The sequence below is a fragment of the Carassius gibelio genome, chromosome A5 (assembly GCF_023724105.1).
Source record: "Carassius gibelio isolate Cgi1373 ecotype wild population from Czech Republic chromosome A5, carGib1.2-hapl.c, whole genome shotgun sequence".
NCBI lineage: Eukaryota > Metazoa > Chordata > Actinopteri > Cypriniformes > Cyprinidae > Carassius > Carassius gibelio.
The window spans coordinates 35,002,952-35,022,772 of record NC_068375.1 but is presented as its reverse complement, the minus strand read 5'-3'; the positions used below and the strand labels follow the sequence as shown (position 1 = coordinate 35,022,772).

Here is a 19,821-nt window from a genome sequence, read left to right as displayed (position 1 = left end):
GGGTCCTAAGCGGACTCGATTTCTCGGGCGGACTCGATTTCTCATGACAGCGGCACCATAGACAGTAAAGGGCGGAACAGTATGAACGATTTGTATGAAAATGGAGATATGAAGTTTTATTGTTGTTGGTGAGTCATTAGTGGTATGCAAGTAGCTGAAAATTCATAAACTCACGCTGAAAGTGTGAAGGCAGGTTCTACTATACTAAGTATACTAAGTTCTACTATACTACTATACTTTTATTTATATATTTCAAAATGAATTTTATTATTATTATTAATATGTGCTTGTCATTTTTATTGGTTTAAAAAATATTTAAAATAGTTTTTATTAATTTTTATTTTTTGAGTTAGTAAATTTAGTACTTGCCAAAGAGACATAAAAAAATTAATGGTTAAAATAATCGAATAATTTCTATCATGTTTAATTTATTTTATTTCAATGAACAACATAGATTTTATGTTGTTCATTAGATCAGATCTATTTCTTGCACGTCATCTGAGGAAGCACAACCACTTGTTGTGGCTGTCACCTATGTCACGGCCGGACCTTGGGGGGAAAAGAAGCTGATGACAGCAAACTGGTGATGGAGAGTGATGAAAGAGGCTCCATGGAGATCAATAGCCATGGCTGCTATTCCACAGGTAAGCAAATTCAGTTCGGTGCACTGAGACACAGGATCTGACACATAGACTAAGAGACTGCACTCTACTTCAACACATTCAGGTATGCATATAGAAATGAGTAAGGCCAGAGTAAAGAGTTCTCATTATTTTCTGTCCTCATGCAGGATTGTTGGTTGGGTTCGAGAGATCACACAGTATCATAACATCTATGCTGATAATCAGGTAATGCATTTTTGCCGGTAATGAAGAAGATCTTCCTGCAGTGAGTACAGCTCAAAGAAGTTTCAGCTTTGTTGTTTGGGGTTACAGAAGGTTGCTCTATTAATTTATCTACAGTTTCAGAACTTTGTCTTAAAGCAGCTTTTTAATTTTTATTGTAACTGTATTTTATTTGAAGGTGCATTACTAAGTTTTTTTTTTTAAGAATGAGTAGTACAAAAGAGAAAAAAAAGTTTAAAATGTACACTTGCAAGAGATTAAGTCTCCAGTTATTGTATATCAGTGCTGAAAAGTGTCAGTATGAAGTCCAAAACCTTATAAAGGTTGTTTAGGAATGTGACACATAATCAAAAATGCATATGTAAAGGAATAGTTGACCCAAAAATTTAAATTGGCTAAAAATGTACTCACCCTCAGGCCAAGATGATCCTCTGCAGTGAATGGGTGCCGTCAGAATGTGTTCAAACAGCTGATAAAAACATCACAATTGGCTAAAATACAAGTCCATAATATTGCTTTCTTTAGTACAAAAGTCATCACATATGAATCAGGAGAGAAATATGCACAGATCAAGCACCATTTATATGTGAAAACAGTCTAAGACAGTTCTGAAATGTTTTGGTGGATTTTATGTGAGAGGACAATGGGAAGAATATTGATTTTTTTCACTGTTAAAAGCAATATTATGGATGACTTGTATTTTGGTCTTGATGGATTTGGACTGAATTATTGTGATGTTTTTATCAGCTGTTTGAACTCTGATTCTGAAAGCAACCATTCACTGCAGAGGATCCATTTGTGAGCAACAGCTGTAATAATCAGGGTTTCCGCAGGGTCTTAAAAAGTCTTTTAGTTGTATCAAATTTAAGGCCTCAATAAGTCCTTAATTGTACAAGAAAGTCTTTATTATGATTTCAAGAGGTCTTAAATTTGGGGACAGAAAATTTTGAATTGCTATATGGCTGAATGTGACAATTAAACTAAAAAAGGCTATGACTTCATGAAATAAACATGAGCACTGCAGTTCAAAGTCTGGTGCTGCGCTGCTTTGTGTTCTGCTGTTACCAATCACTCCACCTGCTGGCAGAATGAATGAGCATTTTCAGTAAAACTGTTGTTTTGTTCTGAGTTCAGAACAATGCAAAAATTGACCCATGTTTTTACCCTGCAAACACAGCTTTAAATGTGAACTGGTTAATTTTACGGTTTAATATGGTACTATAGACATTGCCCTACCCCGCTTATATGGTATTTATTTTATTTGTGCAGGTCTTAAAAAAGATCTTAGTCTTAAATTTGAGCTTAAAAATCCTGAAGATTCCCTTAATACTAAATTTTTCCATATCTGTTTTGAAGAAACAAACTTAAAAAAATGTTTTTTTGGATGAAGTGTTCTTTTAAATATTGCATTGTGTACATTTTACCTCTATGCATTTAACATAGCAGATGATTTTTCTCAATACAACTTTCAAAGTATATATTATAATCAGTTAATGCACTATTGTTTGAGCCACTTGACTACATGTATTGTTCACACTTCTTATTCTAAACACGTCAGACTTGTGACAGAGTTTAAGTGCCTGGGATCATCTGTGATCTATGGAAACTTCAACCGACTTATCCTCTGCACTAAGAAACGGTGCATTGATGCCGCCATCGCATACGTGGAGTACATCACTAACAGGGCATTTACATTTTTACATTTTTTTTCATTCTCCATTAAGACTTTTAACTGAGTTTCTCATGCAATGTGAAAGTCTGAAGTCCAGGCTTTGGTATTAAATTATTTGGATATATTTTCTGTTAACTTTTTGTCTTCATGTGTTGTGTCTCGGCTTTAGTATCCATTCAAAGGAGATATTCCACTCTCTTTCCATCACATTCTCCTGCTGCTGGGAGTTTCTGCTGTGGATGGATGAAGGGAAATCTGCCCTCAAGCCTTCTGTATGAGAGGTAAAGCAAAGGGCCTAGAAACCTTTTGTTGTTCTGTACAAGTTGTGTGTACAAAAAATTCAAAATGTTTATTATATATACTATTCAGATATTTTTCAAAGACATTTTCCCCCACCCACTCTAGCATGACAAAGAAGAAAAAAGAAGAATGGAGAAGAGGAGGATAGAAGTGAGGATGAAGATGAAGCTGAAGAAAAACCAATTGAGTACCATTGAGTGCTTTTTCAAATGGGTAATTTGTTTATGACTGCATTAAAATGTTAAAAAGGTTTGCAAGAAAAGGCATATTTATATGTGAAACTAAAAATGTCTATATTTTTCTTGTCTTTGTGCTGTTGTAGGTTTGATTACATTCTCTCAGGAGTACTGTATGTGTCAAGTGAACTCACACAGAACTTCTTCACCATCACTCAGAAAGTTTCGAGCACTCATAGTGTTACGCTCCCATCAGAGATGTTTCCTGTTCTTCCTGCTTCTTACTTGCCCCTCAACAACCCTGCTCTGGAGTTTATTAAATACGTTTGTCGGGTATCAACATGTACTGTACCTCCAGCTTCTGTGGTTTTATACTGCACTAAACTGTTTTAAACTCCTAAAGTTGTAACAATGCATGACAGTGACAGTACACTTAAAAAAAAAGATTCTATTTCAACTAAATGCTGTTTGTTTGAACTTTCAATTCATCAAATAATCTTGAAACAAAATCCTGTGTCACGGTTTCCACAGAAATATTAAGCTGCAGGTGTTTTCAGCATTCATAATAATATGAAATGTTCCTCAAGCATCGAATCAGGATCATGTGACACTGAAGACTGGTGTAATAACAGCTGGAAATTCAGCTTTCCTTCATTGGAATAAATTGCATTACGTTCAAATAGAAAACAGTTATATTAAATTGTGCCAGGTATAAAGTGTTACTTTTTTTTATGTGTTTTTGATCAGATAAATTGGTGAGCATTAGAAACTTATTTCCTCCCCAAAATTTTGCTCACCACACACTTTTAAAGAGTAAAAAGTACATTTTTACACAGTCCTCACACCTGTCTCATGTTGTTTCTGTTTGTAATGTCCCTTCAGGTGCTCTCTCAGGACGTCAACATGGTCAATCAGGTGAACGAACTGAAGCGAGATCTCTTGTGATTGGTGGATGTCGGAGAATTCTCAGAGGACGCCCAGTTCTGTGACCCCTGCAACTCCTACGTTCTGCCCGAGGTCATCTGCCATCTCTGTGACTTCTGTCGTGATCTTGACCTCTGCAAAGTTTCCCAGGTAACAACAGGGCTCTTGTTACAGTTTATCTTTTATTTGAATGTGTGGTTGATGATTTGCTACTCATTCATCTTTACATTTGCTTAATGGATTCCAGAGGTTTTTTGAAAGTCATTAAGCTAATACTACTTGGTGTTTTCCCATCTTTAGACCTTTGTCATGTGATCAAGCTAGCCATAAAAGCAAATCACATTCTCACCTCGCTCTTTTTTTGTTTTTTACCTTTGTAGGATGGTTTGGTTCTTCCTCAGTGGTTCTGCTCTAACTCTCAGGCCCAGTATGACACAGAGTGCTTAGAAATGGCTCCAGAAGAGGCTCATGAGTTACACACTACAAGACCTGGTGACAGACACAAACAGCATTATTTAATATGTTTCTGATGCTTTCAGAGGGTTTTAGAGGATTTAGAAAATAAAAATGTTTGAGTGGTAAATGTCCTTGTGTAATGGAGATGCACATCCTTTGACGTTCACTTATGTAAATGGCACTTTATCCCATCATAGGAATGTGCCAAATGCAAAGGAGTTGAAGAAAGCGAACATGCTGCTGTACTGTAGCTGTGCTGGAGATCACAACAGAGGTACTTATGGTACACTTTAATGTTAATACAAATGTTTGGGGTTAGTTAGACTTATTTAATTGGAAATAATTTAATACTCTTATTTAGAAATGATTCATTAAAGGAATTACAATTCCATTTTTGTGTGTGTGTGTTAGTGTTGTTGTCTCTGTGTATTGGAAGTTTATGTCACTGAAACAAATTCCTTGTATGCTCAAGCATTCTCGACAATAAATAAAGTTCTTTCTGATTCTGATTCTGAATAGTTCACCCAAAAATGAGAATTTGCTGAAAATGAAGTTGATGTAGATGAGTTTGTTTCTTCATCAGAACAGATTTGGATAAATTTAGCATCACATCACTTGTTCACCAATGGATCCTCTTCAGTGAATGGGTGCCGTAAGAATGTGAGTACAACAATTGATAAAAACATTACAATAATCCACAAGTAATCCACACTACACCAGTCCATTAATTAGGATCCTGTGAAGCAAAAAAATCCAAGATGTTTTTAACTTAGAATCGAGAGGTTATGGACTAGTATTTTGATCAGAAGCATTGGTTTAAAGTAAGAATGTCTGTTTTCTTATAAAGATGCAGCTTTTCACTTCACAAGATGTTAATTGATGGACTGGAGTGGATTATTGTGATGTTTTTATCAGCTGTTTAGGCTCTCATTCTGAAGGCACCCATTCGCTGCAGAGGATCCATTGGTGAGCAAGAGATGCAATACTAAATTTTAACAAATTGAACATAAGAGACTCAAAAATGGTTTAAAAGTCTTACTGCCCCAAACTGTGGAATGGTAATTCATGTTTTATAGCTAATGGACCACCTACAAATGTTTTGTTCTGTTTAGAATTCTTCTAAAATGTGTGTACATTATAACAGTGGAAACATTTTGTACCGGAACACTTCTATTTGTTAATAAATATTTTTTTTATGAAGAATTCCCCTTTGCAATGATCTTCTGTCATTACTTCCTAAGTAATTGAATGATGATTTTGGTCATTATGGTTACTAACTGAATCTGCAATGATATTTGCAGATGAGGCATATCACTATTGTTCATAGTGGCATGCAACTTATGTCTATTTGGTAATGGTCCATTTGGACATTGCTTCTTTTTGACATTTATGAATTTAATTCTGTAAAGAATATTGCTTTTATGGGTTTTGTATCCACATATAGGATGGTGCAATTGCCAGCAGCTACCCAGTTTAACTTGAGACATCCATGTCACTGCCTGGCTCTTACACACTTTACATTACCACATTATAATTTGATTTCTTATCTCAGAGGCAAAGATCTAGACATCATGGAGATAAATGACATGCTGTGCAATGTGCAATTTGAATCCAACCCTTGTGAATTGGCATTGTTGAACTCTTTTATTCAAATGTTTCTTTCTCTCATAAGAGCAAAAGTTGTTTTCTTCAGAACAGGTCTGAAACACTAGAAGAAGTTTTTTTGTTCTTTTTTTTCACAGAATTGGTCATTGCAGGAGCTCAGTATTATGTAATACATAATATCCCAATCTCAGAAGGTCAAACTATTTAATAATAAATTCATCATTATTTAATGTTATTTGTGTTGTTTGAAATTTGCTATTGTAAAAGAAATTGTCTGCATGCAAAATAAAACCTTTTTTCAATATTTATTTTTATTGTAGCAATAAATAACACATAATTAAATAAACATAAAATTCAATATTAATTTTAAATACTGTATATAATATAATGTTTTTATTTTTGAAAGAAATTGGAAATTATTTTTGAATATTGAGCAATAGCGCATTATGTTGGCCAAAAATGGCTGTAAACATTGATTCTCAACATTGATAATAATAGGAAAGATGCTTGCGCAGCATTTTAGCATATTAAAATGATTTCTGAAGGATCATGTGACACTAAAGACTTTTTAGTTTTTTTTTTTTTTATCCCTATATGATTATTGTAACGTTTACTTCTAACCCATCAGCCTTCTAAAAAAGCAATAAAAAGTTTTTTTTTATAAATTCTTTTGAAAAAAATTCATAACTTATCTTCTACAGCTCTTTAATAAACCAAAAGTAGTTTAAAGAAGGGATATAAGAGTATGTTCTGTAGACAAATAGCAAGTCCTACAGCTAAGTTCATTGTTTGTCCATTTTCTTTAGCATCTGATCTGGGGAGATGAGGTTTTACATGTATCCTTGATCAAAAACCTCAAAAGTGTGAGCTGCATAAATCAATGCATTTCTATTAATCGCACATTTAGAGTAGAGCTGGGCAGACGCAATTCCTCTTCCCATAAATCTCATTACTGTAACCAATATCGTAGGAGGAGTTGTTATCGGGTTAGCAGAGCGAGTGCTGCTCTTTAGAGAACCATCTCATCTTTCCTTATGACTTGATGGAAGACGGTTCCCAGAAAAGAGATGATCACTTAGAAAGAATTTTGTCCTTTAGGACTTTGTTTTTAATCACTTGTCAGACTTTAAAGTCAATGTGAAATCCAGATTTATCATGTCTGCATAGGCATTTCAAAGACAACTAGATATTTGAACAGTCTGATCCAAATGCTTGCTTAAGGTCCTGGGAATAAAATCACGTGACACATTTATGTGAAACAAGATGCAGTGAGTTTTAATTATTGAAGATTCTTTTTCATGGAAATATGTCACATTTTACAGAAGAGAAACTTCATATTTCATGAGTGTTCGAAGATGGGAAATACATGCAAACCTGTTGTGGAGTTGATCAGTGTTTAATATTTACTGAAGTGAAGCTTAATGGAAAAAACATGGCTTTGTTTATTTAAAAAAATTTTTTTCAGATTCAGATATGATATGTTGTGCAGTTTTCTACTCTTATTTTTCCTACGACAGGAAAATATCCATCATTTATGTAAAAAGATTCTACTGTGGTGTATATTTGGCATGGCATGCCGCCGGCACTGGAGCGTGTTAGTTGTTTTATAATGGCACGCCATCTGAGAGGTCAGAGTGGGTGGAGCCATAGCTTATAAGTGTGAAGTCTGTTGTGATTGGCTCATCGGGGTTCTTGGAGACCTGGTTAAAGAAATAGAAAAAGATTTTGATTAATCTATTCAAGAAAATGAATATTTAATTTTGTCATTTATTGACTGCAGTGTTGTTTAAAAACTGGGAAATCTTTTGAATATCTCTAAATGAATGACCCTAAAGAATCATATTAGAAACATTCACTGTATGCACATGTAAAAAAATTATTTTTTTTTTAGAAAAAAAAAAACAAAATTGATTTTGAGTATGTTTTACAAGGAAACTTATTCCTGTCACAGGATTTTAAAAAGATAAAACTTATCACACAATTCTGACTTTTTTTCCTTGCAGTTCCATGTTTACAGCTCTTGAGCATAATTTTGAGGGGTTTTTCATCAGAATTCTGATCAAGCAAATCAAATTTTAAATCTAGCAAATCAGATATTTATTTATTTGCAATTATTTTATATTTTTATCCTGTGGCAGAAACAAGTTTCCATAAAATAGGACTTACATTTTTCTACTTGAAAATTTCTCATTTAATTAAATGTGTTGCTTGACATATATTTGTAATAATTTGTGACATTTGCTTGCAATTTCTGAGGGAAAATTGTTTCTATACTAATTCTTCACTCAGTTTTTACTTTAGAAATTGCGAGCATATTGCACCAACAATTGCAAAGCAAGTAACACATTGAATTAGATGTGAAAAACTGATAGTATTTTCTAGCAAAACAAATTCCAAAATGTTTTATTTACAACTCTGGCATTTCTTCAGTGTAATCTTTATCCTTCTTGACTTACATCATCAAATTTCATTTCGCTGAAGACTTCATTCCTATCGATACACGTCAGCATGATCCAGTCACAGATGATTGAGCACTAGATGACAAAAAATGAGACATTTACTAATATTAAGATTAAGCAGTAGAACAAAATTCAAGCTGTATATGTGAAAGTTTATGTCTGCCATCAGTCTCATAAAGACGTCATTATCTCACACTTTAACCCCCCCCCCAAAAAATCATGTTTTATTAGGCATTTAGCAAAAACGTACAATTCCTATTGACGTCATGGCCGTGACTGTGTTGATAATGGTTGGAATCAGACTGAATCTTCCCGCCTGAAAGGAAATAAAGAGATTAAATATAAGGCCATATGTGCAGTCAGCATGTGGCTAATGTACTTCCTGTATGGTCTCACATATCCTTGAACGATGACATCCAGGCGAATCCCATAGGCTTTTATAAGTGTCCTGTACTCCACACCGTCCTTATGGTAATATTTCGCAAACCTGAAATGTTTGGAAGTTAATATATTTCTAAATAAACATTAATAATGAATTGACCGGAATTTTAGTGACATTTGATTAGTGGAATTCATGTAGATTGTAACCCCAGAGCTCACACCTGTAGTAATATTCGGAGCTGGGCAGGTTTTTTCTCATATCCATTCTTCTGAACGAATATGTCGGAATGCACTTTGAAGAATCCTTGTCAAAATCACACTTCCAGTTAATGAACACGCCAATTATTCCACCCTGAACATAATAAAATGACATTCAAAATATATATAAAAAAAGTGCCTAAATTCAGAAGTAAATAAACATTGATGTGTTATTTGACCATAAGCCGTATACATGCCGTTCTGCAAAGTTCGCTGAATTTCTCTTGGGCTTGCTCTGCGATGAAGCCCAGCCTGAACACCGGACAGTACGGGTTGGTGTCTGGGTGATAATGGCACCGCTCCAACTTCTTTCGCTTTTTTGGTTTGATGTTGCTCCTGTAGTTGAAACCATTAGAATTTCCATATCAGATACAAAAATATACATATTTATTTTAGGACCATAAAAAAAAAACATAAATTCAGCAAGGATGCATTTACCAAAAAAAAGTGACAGTAAAGACATTTGTGACCCTGAACCTCAAAACCAGTTATAAGGGGCCATTTACAGTCAATTTAAGGGACATTTGTTAGGATAGGACAATATTTGGCTGAGATACAACTATTAAAAAATGTGGAATCTGAGGTTGCAAAAAAAAAAAAACTAAATACTGAGAAAATCGCCTTTAAAATTGTCAGAATGAAGTTCTTAGCAATGCATATTTCTAATCAAAAATTAAGTTTTTATATATTTACAGTTGAAAATTTACAAAATATTTTCATGGAGCATGATCTTTACTTTTGGCATAAAAGAAAAATCTATAATTTTTTACCCATACAGTATTTTTTTTTTTTTTTTTTTTGGCTATTGCTACAAATATACCCCAGCGACGACTGGTTTTGTGCTCCAGGGTCACATTTATAATGTTACAAAATATTTATATTTTAAATAAATTCTATTCTTTTGACCTTTCTTTTCACCAAGGAACCCTGAAAAAAAGTATATCACAGCTTCCACAGAAGTATTAAGCAGCGCAACTTTTCAACACTGATAATAAGAAATGTTTCTTGATCTGCAAATCGGCATATTCAAATGATTTCTGAAGGATCTGGAGTGATGATGCTGAAAAATCAGCATTGCATCACAATAATAAATCACATTTTAAAATATAATAAAATAGAAATCAGTTCTTTTAAAATTGCAATACTATTTCACAGTATTACTGTATTTTTGTGGGTACATTTGATCAATTCCATGCAACCTTAGTAAGACTTACAAGCAATATATCCTAAACTTTTGAACGGTAGAGTAAATAGACATTTCTGATACATTTATGTTTTACTAAATGCTTTGATCAGACAAAAGGTTCAAAAGCATGCTGGCACTCTGAATTATTAAACATGCTGAAACTCTTCAACGTACCTCAGAACTTTAAACTTCGGAAAAAGGATGGCATTCTCTATGAACACTGTAAAATTAATAGCTTTTTCCATAGCTGGTTCACTATGGGGATAAGAAAGACGTTTTAGTTCATTTCTCTATTGATTTTTGACGGATCAGTCAATAAAAGCACAATACCTGACAGCAGCATATTCCTCAATGGGACACCAGGTCTTGACCTCGCAGGTCTTGAATGTGTAGTTGTAGTAGGGGATACATCGTCCTGTTCTTTGACCTGTTCCAAAACAAGTTCACATCTTACCATGGACCATGCATTGAAAATCTTTTTTAATTCGTGTAGGAATTAGTTAATTAATCAATTAAGTTTGAACTAGTTTTAAATAAAATAAAGAAGTAATAAATACTGCAGCAATTAAAGCTGCACTTAATAATAATAATAAAAAGAAAAAAAACCTGTATTAAAGTAGATGTAGTTTAACATTAAACTAGTGGTATCTGGGTAGCACTTTATTTTACAGTCCTGTTCCTCATGTACATACTATGTACTTATTATAGTAATGTAATAACTAGGTACTAACCCTAAACCTAACCCTACCCCATGTAGTTACCTTGTATTACCAGAACTTTCTTAGATAAATACACTTACTCACTTACACGTACTGTAAAATAAAGTGCAACCGGTATCTGACACAGTATATATGTGCGTATTCATTATAAAAGTAAACCTTACCATGACCATCAAAATCAACGTCTCCTTGAGTGCAGTCAGAATCTTTTGTGCAGTTTGCATCGGCAACACTGTAATGCTGAGAAAACAAATAGAGAAATAAATAGATCTACAAATGCTGTTTGACTCGGACCAAAGCATGCATACTATGTATTTAACTGCAGTTGTGTATGTGTTTTGTGCTCACCTCAGCACACATGCCCTGCGTCTGATCGTGCGTCACTTCTCTCCTAAGAATTGTGCTGATGACGTCAAAACCCTTTACATGAAGAAATACATGGTATTGAGTAAGATACTATGATCTAGCAAGGGAAATATGATTTAATCACTTTACAGTATCTTAAGTAATAAAGGGTATCTTGTCTGCCTTATAAATAAGGATGATGTAATTGATTTTCTTTCCAGTTTATTATTTTTCTAGGCCTTCACCTCAGATGGTCTGACATATTCGGTTGTGTCCTGAACGCTGTCTCCCAGCATGGCCACACCTCTCATCTCAGTGTGCACTGAGCTCTCCGGACGCGTCTCTGTCTCCTGATACGCTTTCTGACTGATAAATACGTACCTGCACACATAAAACATGACATAAATGCATCCATCCATCTCCACACATGCAATAGAACACACTTTCATAGGTATAACGAAAGAAATTCTGTATATGAAAAGAACATAGGAACAAACACAATCAAAGATATAATATATATACTATGAAACCTAAACATTTACTGCAAAATTGTTGAAGTTGGGAAAAAAGTTCTATAAATCAGATATGGCTAAAGATGAAGTGTTACAATTAGATATGACATTTCATCTATACATAAATCTCTGTATTGCTGATTGGTATCATTGACATTTTTATTGCATTTCTTCTGCATAAACTGTATTATTTTATCTTCTTCAAGATGCAGCTGAAGTCCAAAACAACCAGTCCAATTACAAATGTGTATATATATATATATATATATATATATATATATATATATATATATATATATAGTAAAATTATAATTAATTAATTATAGACCATGAAATTACTTGAGTTTTGAATTTCAGTGTTCGCCATTAGACTATCTCAGAGACAAATATGATAAACATTATAATTAGCACCATTTAAAAGTATCAATTTTGTGATTGATGAAAAGCTGGTTTTACAGAAATAACAACAAAGAGAGCAGATTCTTACCAAACGAAGTATGTGAGGACCAGGAACTGCACGGCTCTGTATATGACTCCTAGTTTCTTGTCCTTCACCACCATTACTTTTGGAGTCTCATAGTCCCAGAAACCCAGGAAAAAGTCTTTGAGGAATGCCAGACATCCCATTTTTATAAATATATATATATAAAAAAAATCCTTGTATGTTCCTGCAAAATGAACGTCCTAATCTTCACCACTGAACTGATGCTGGATGGTGACACCCACTTGAGTACCACAGACTCTCTCTCTATCACTCTATCTCTCTCTCTCTCTCTCTCTCTCTCTCTCTCCCTCTCTGCTGTAATGGCAACCTTTTCCTTTTTTCCATGGGTCTTTATCAAATTGTTTGTGGTGAACTGAGAAATTAAGAGTCTTACCCATTTTCTATTTTTGCAGTTCAAATTTATATATATGTATATATATATATATATATATAGCAGTAAACTGATGATGATGTATTGTGTATCTATAGAGTGAATTCAAGTAAATCAAATCTAGTTAAAACCATTATACCTAAAAAATATATACATACAAATAATTAACTAGTATTGGCATAGTAATATAATTTAGAATAATAATAACTGTGGTTATTTGGAGATTATTATGTTGTTGTTTTATATTTTACATTCTTATATTATTGTTATAATCCTTTAATAATTTTTGATTGTTATAAACTCTATTACCATGCCCATATGACTACAGCAATAATAATAACAATGATAATGGTTATTAATTGTATTACATTATATTGTATGTCAACATGACCACTGCAATGAAAATAATAATGATGATAATATATGAAATATGAATATGGTATATGTGTGTGTGTGTGTGTGTGTGTGTGTGTGTGTGTGTGTTTGTGTATAAAACCAGTGGGGGCTTAAATTTTAATAAAATGCAGTTCACGGGTCAGAATATAAAAACAATTGGCACAGCTGTTTTGTAGCAAAGTCAAAGCTGTCAGATTCCTCTTTTATTGCTAAAGCACTCATGCATCTGTAATTAACACAGCTATGTGACTCCACAATAATTTTCCACACTTCCAAGTTCACTAAAAGAAAGTGTCATAAGGCACTTGGTATTTAGTCACACATTACAAGGCATGAGTCAGTGAAGCATTTAACCCGCGTTTGATTAATTGTTGTTTTGGATGGACCTCACATCCTCATGTTTCAAGTTCACTGAGGGAAACTGTTACTATGTTTACACGCTGAAGGTGTTAAAAAAAAACATTCGGATGAAACCAGTTCGACTGCATATGTGCTCTTTTGATTGCAGGAAGACCTGGAGAAAATGAAAGAAGATGGAGCAAAACAAACAGAAAAAAGCTCTTTTCGAAGGACTGAAGTTTTTCCTAAACAGAGAAGTTCCCAGGGAATCACTGGCTTTTCTCATCAGGTGAAGGGCTGTGATATACCACTAATCATTTGATCCATGGCACTTTCCTTAAATAGGCTATAAAATGGTTTGCGCTTCCTTTTTTAAAAAGAAGCCCAGGCAGAAATCTAATTTTCTTCAGTGGTAGAACTATATATTAGATTAGATGTTTTTAATAATCTAGTAATCAACATGAAAAGTAGATCAGGAATATGTATTTGCCCCATCTCAGCTCTATAGAACACTAAAAATCATGCAATAATGTCAATAATTAGGACTACTGAATTTCTATTATATTTATTTACAATTAAATAATAAATTACATGATGTTTAGCTATTGCTCACATCTTGTTACTGCATAGATATTTCCTCGTTTTAAAAAATGCAGCTCTAATAATGCGACATGCAGGAAGTGAAATTTTTTCTACGGCATGATGGGAATTTTCTCAAATTTTGTCAAGCAAGTATTTGACCCTATAATCAAAGTTATTGTAACAAAAAAAAGTTTCGTTTTTTTTTTCTTTTAATTATTGAGAATAATTTTATATATATTATATTATTTTCCATTATTTTTATTTGTATAAACGGATTTCTTTTTGCTTTATAATTTGTTTTGTTGGAAAAATACAAAAATTACACAGATTAATTTTTTTTTTAAATCTCAAACATGTATAAAATAAATATAAAATGAAACATCTCATAATATTTAATCTGAGGTAGACAGGCAGTATTTTAAGCCCCTCTTTTGTCTGAGCCACTATTTAATTTATTTATTTATTTATTTTTATATATATATATATATATAATGTTGGAACCTGTTTTAATTTTTTTAATACAGTTTTAAGTTTTATTTGATGTGGTTTTATCATTTTAATCTTTTTTTTTAATCGTTATAGTTAATTTAGTTTCTTAATTTAGTACTTCAATATAAAATAAATGTTTTATATTTTATTTTACTTTATTTCAGATAATAATTATTTTATTTCAACCATTTTTTATGGTTTTACTTTATAGTTGAGTTTTTATTTTACACAGTTGTACATTTAAAAAAAACCAAAACATGTAACTTGTTGAATCGCTGCCGTTCATAGTAAGTGTATGCACAGTTTTAGTGTTTTTGTCAGTACATAAGAATGTGTTGTACGCTGTGCAGGTGTTTCGGTGGACAGGTGTCCTGGGATAAATCCCTGTGCATCGGCAGCACATATGAGGAAACAGATGAAATGATCACACATCACATTGTGGACAGACCTACCGTTGACAAACAGTATCAACAGGTCCGAAACCAACTTTCACTGATTGTGGACAGTGTCTACTTAATATTTACTGCAATTAATTCATATTCTTGTACTTAATGTATATCCATCCTTGCAGGTACTACATCCAGCCCCAGTGGGTGTATGACTGTGTGTGAAGATGCTGTTACCTGTAGAGGAATATTACCTGGGAGTTACACTGCTGGCTCATTTGTCATCTGTCGCCATTCATGGAAGAGAGTGAGGGAGATCATGTGCCACCTTAGAAACTCAAACTCTTGGCCCCGCAGCGAGGAGAGAAGCCACTTGAGGCTTTTTACCATTTCATTATGTCATATAATATGTGAATTTTGAGTGATTGTTCTCAAATTAACTCTTCACAGAGACGGAAAAAGAGGAGCAGGAGGAGGATGAAGATGACGAAGAGGAAGATGATCAAAGTGAGGAAGAAGATGAGTCTGAAGATGAAGCAAATTTGGCTTAAATGGAGGAGAAGAGAGCTCAGGGAAAGGTATGATTGTTTTCATTTTACGTAACATAAACTTGTAAGTGAAAACATTTAACCCTATAATGCCTACTGTATCATATTTGATATGCAAAGTCATCAACATAATCAAATCTACTGAAGAAATCTGTTGCACCACATACCTTCTGTTGTCTGATCGATAGTTTATCCTTTATTAGCAAGTAAATGTCCTTTAAGTATAATTATTAAAAAAATATCCATCTTCTGCTCGTGGTACTTTCTTCTTGTGCTGAAATCTTACAGAATTTTATGAAGTAATTATATGAATAACTTTTGTGCTTTTAGTAATATTACACTTAATGAACTGAAGCAACATAGGTTTACTTAATTATCCATGCATAATTCTTCAGAAAAATCGTTTTAAAATATATCAAGTATGATAAATCAGGCTGTTTTGAGGAATATTTATTTGTTCATCTCTCAATCATCATTGTATTGTACTTTATGCATTATTTCCTCAATAAAAACCACAGAGCTTTGAACATAAAGCTAAGCATTTAAATATCATCTCACTAAAGCATTTTTGGGAGATACAATAACTATATACTATATGTATATAGATATAGTAACAACTGATATGCATTTTAAACAAGTAGTCTTTTATAAAGATCTCATTGATTTACTTTACAAGCTATCAGAATTTCATATTAAATTTATAAATCTAAATTATCAGCAACTGCACTGAATTGCGTATTATTGCTCAGTTTGGGCCTTTGGGAATAAAATGTTTTTCTCCTTGAGTGTGAGCTCCATATATGAGCCATAAATGTCTAATAATATATCAGATATGACACTCATCAAAATACAAACTTGTTAGATTTGTTATTTTGTTTATCAGGCTTTACAGGTAAAAAAAAGTCAAAATCACATTATTTGATTCTAAAAATGGATGATTTTTAGGATGGAATCTTTAGTTTTGTTGCTGCACCTTTGTGGAGGAATGTATCAAATAAATATGAAAAAGTCAAATTTTGTGCTGGTTCTCCAAGGTGACCCCTGGTAAAGTCAAACCAGAGAACCGCATGCAAACCGAACAAGAGGAGAAAACAGAGGAGAAGAGGCTGACCATTGTGATGATGGAGAAGAGAGAGAAATACCTTTATGACAAGATCATGTTTGGTAAGAAGAGACATGTCAGAGAGGTAATGCATGTCATTTTACGATCACATATGCTTTCTTTTGTAAATGAAAAATTAAATTGTATGAAAACACACTCATCTAACCAGGATAATGATTCAGAATAAAGCTTCATTTTGATTCTTAGTTATTGTATTTATTTATTTATTTACTTGGTAAGATACGAGCCTTCATGTTGATTTGTAAATGTGTGCTTTGGTTAATGGTTAAATGAGTAAACGTAGAATTAATTCACAGTGGCTTCCAACGCCCTTTAAAATGTGCTTGACCTACATTTGGCTCATTGTTTAAGCTCCAGTGACCAGGACTGACTTTATTCTTCATGAATCTACTGCACACCTTCTTACAGGCTAACAAGCTGGCAGCTAAGAGGAAAGCTCACGATGACGCCAGCAAAGCAGACAAGAAGCAGCAGCAGAAGAAAAAGTGCTGATTTTTATATGTAATTGTCCTTTGTCCTATGTAAGTCCTTCTTGTGCTTTTTCTCTCTGCCAAGAGACTTTGAGAAGTGTTTCTTCTCTCATTTCATCTCATTGCATCATTTACAGTTTTTTACAGACGCTAGGACACATTTCTCAATACTTAGGTCACTTTTGCAAAACTCTTCACACAGTGAGCACAACAGAAGTCTACTGTATGTGGGCTAAACTGAGGATCAGTTATCATTGTTTTGGCACAAAATGCATTAAATGACTACATCTCTCAAATTTCAGGAATTCTTTTCTCAGTCAGACACAAGAAGTGCCAAAACTCTTTACGTATGGGCCAATTTGCACATGCTTACATACTGTTTTCAAAACTGTTAAACTGATGTTCAAAACAATACAGTTTTTTACAGACGCTAGGACACGTTTCTCAATACTTAAGTCACTTTTGCAAAACTCTTCACACAGTTCTCCTAACCAACTTTCAGCTTGGCAAAGCAGTTCATTTCACATTCAAAATGCACTACAACTACCAAAACACTTCATTCAGGTCTCAAATCAACTCATTCTTCCAGAACACTAGCAATGGTCGAAGCCGACAAACATACTTTGTCACCCACAAAACCATGACCTAAAAAACACTAACAACATGTAGCATTATACAATGTTTTCTTGTGTAAAACAAGAACACATTTCTAATAAACTTACTGTAAGATAATTATTTTCTTTTAATGAATGTATTTATTCTGTGTGCATGTTTCAAATTTGTGAACATTTTTAATGTACTGATTTGGACAAAGGAAGTTGATTTAAATTGAGTTGAAAAGAACTGATGACAAAAAGCTGTCATATCAACATTGCAAATAGCTCTCAGTATGCTTACTAGAGTATGAGTTACTACATTGACTATTTACTCACGCTAGTCATAAATTGTACATTGTTTAATAAAATAGAAGGGATGTACACTGCTGTTTAAAAGATTCCTTTTTATAGAAATTTATATTTTTAATTAGTGAGGATGCATCAAAAAAGTAAAAAGATAAATGCTTAAAGATAAATCAGCATCTTGATATGCCACACCTGTGAGGTGGATGGATTATCTCTGCAAAGGAGAAGTGCTCACGAACACAGATTTAGACAGATTTGTGAACAATATTTGAGAGAAATAGGCCTTTTGTGTATATAGACAAAGGATGAAGGATCATGTGACACTGAAGACTGGAGTAATGATGCTGAAAATTCACTTTTGCATCACAGGAATAAATTGCATTTAAAATGTATTAAAATATTTCACAATATTACTGTTGCTGTATTTATGAGCAAATAAACTGGAAAGCATTTAGATAATAATAATAAAAAAATTCTCAGAAAGATAAAAAGAAACTTTGGAATGGTAAAATTATTTGTATTTATTATTTTTCTTTTAATAAATCTCTCTTAATGCGAGTAAACCTTTTGTTTGACTTCATCTTTTTGGTTTCTCATGTAAATAGGCCTCGGTACCCAAGGGGAACGAAGTCTAGCATGTAATGAAGTTTCCAAGTATCACTCACACGGTCAAATTCTTAAATGGAAAAAACTGAAACCCTGACACTCCCTTCCCGAAGGACTCTCCTGTAGGACATCACAATGTAAAAGTGGCTTTCGCCATTAGGTTTTTAGACTCACTGCTGCTGAAAAAAGTTGCTCTCTACACAAAATGGCATTAAACGCTAAGCCAGTCCCTCTATACTAACATTTAAACCATGTAACTTTGTGGGGAATAAGTATGACTCATATATATTCTTTGTAAAAACTAACTTCACTTGCTTCATAAATAGGCTATATATAGGCTACCTCATGTGGCAAAATACTGTAAATGTTCCCTAATATATAAAAACTAACTTTTAAATGGATATAGTCATAGGTTGGGAAATGTAGCTTGAGTTTTACAGATTTTCAAATCCACAGAGAATGAAGGTTGCAATGAGAAAATGAGCGTTTCAGATTGCATTGAATTCCTCATTGTGAATTTTCCAAGCACAAAATGGAGTCAGATTCTACTGGTTTAGGATGGCAAGCTGAATTATTTAGCTCTGAATGGTTCTCCAGTGTCCATTTCAGTCCTTTGTGACAGATTTTGGTTAATATATATATATATATATATAATTAATGGGTAGGCTTTGTATAAATCTGGATTTGTCTGAACTGAGTTCAAAAGTGATCTGCTCTCTTCTATTCTGTACGCATGTGTATAACACATGAAATGTTCTCTTCCTTTATGTCACACCCAAAGTCCCATTCAAACTCTTTTTTATTGTATGAGGTGTTTGTTATCAGTGAAGTCCTACACCCCTACACCCCTCCGCTTTGCTTGTATATTTGTGGTGGGAAGTTATGACGTTGCTGTTCTCCTCGCCATTGTGTAACCCCTGTGGGCTTTAGGCCAGGCAACTCATGGCCTTCTGATCACTAATTCATGTTCACACACACAAGCATGCAGTGTTACCCATCTACATTCCAACCATGTCACTCTTACACTGCCTGGCACTGGCATGACATTCTGTGTGTCCGTGTGTGTCTGCAGACAATGAACCGAGTGTTTGACACCCGTCAAAAGGAGATCTGGATGAACAGAATAATCTTGTGCTGGACAATAAGTAACACTGAGAAGTGAGCAAAATAAAGAGAATGGATCAGTGAATATCAGGATAGATGTAACAGTATAATAAAGCATATAAAGGGATAATTCACCCAAACATGAAATTTCTGTCATAATTTA

General features: G+C 33.6%; 1 protein-coding gene and 2 pseudogenes across 1 annotated transcript; 2 read left to right on the top strand and 1 right to left on the bottom strand.

Annotated features, from left to right (window-relative positions):
• Positions 1–586: 586 nt before the first annotated feature.
• Positions 587–5,575, top strand: LOC128015003 (DNA polymerase epsilon catalytic subunit A-like; annotated as a pseudogene).
• Positions 5,576–7,237: 1,662 nt separating this feature from the next.
• On the bottom strand, positions 7,238–12,632 carry LOC127988043 (P2X purinoceptor 2-like). Its single transcript, XM_052590562.1, has 12 exons — positions 12,326–12,632; positions 11,572–11,707; positions 11,330–11,401; positions 11,146–11,221; positions 10,593–10,689; positions 10,437–10,517; positions 9,274–9,412; positions 9,040–9,170; positions 8,834–8,924; positions 8,688–8,753; positions 8,435–8,512; positions 7,238–7,678 (listed from the first exon to the last, which is right to left on the bottom strand). Exons 1-12 carry the CDS (start codon positions 12,463–12,465, stop codon positions 7,583–7,585), a joined length of 1,203 nt encoding a protein of 400 aa, XP_052446522.1. The 5' UTR covers positions 12,466–12,632; the 3' UTR covers positions 7,238–7,582.
• Positions 12,633–13,489: 857 nt separating this feature from the next.
• On the top strand, positions 13,490–18,383 carry LOC128015002 (pescadillo-like; annotated as a pseudogene).
• The last annotated feature ends 1,438 nt before the right edge of the window (positions 18,384–19,821 follow it).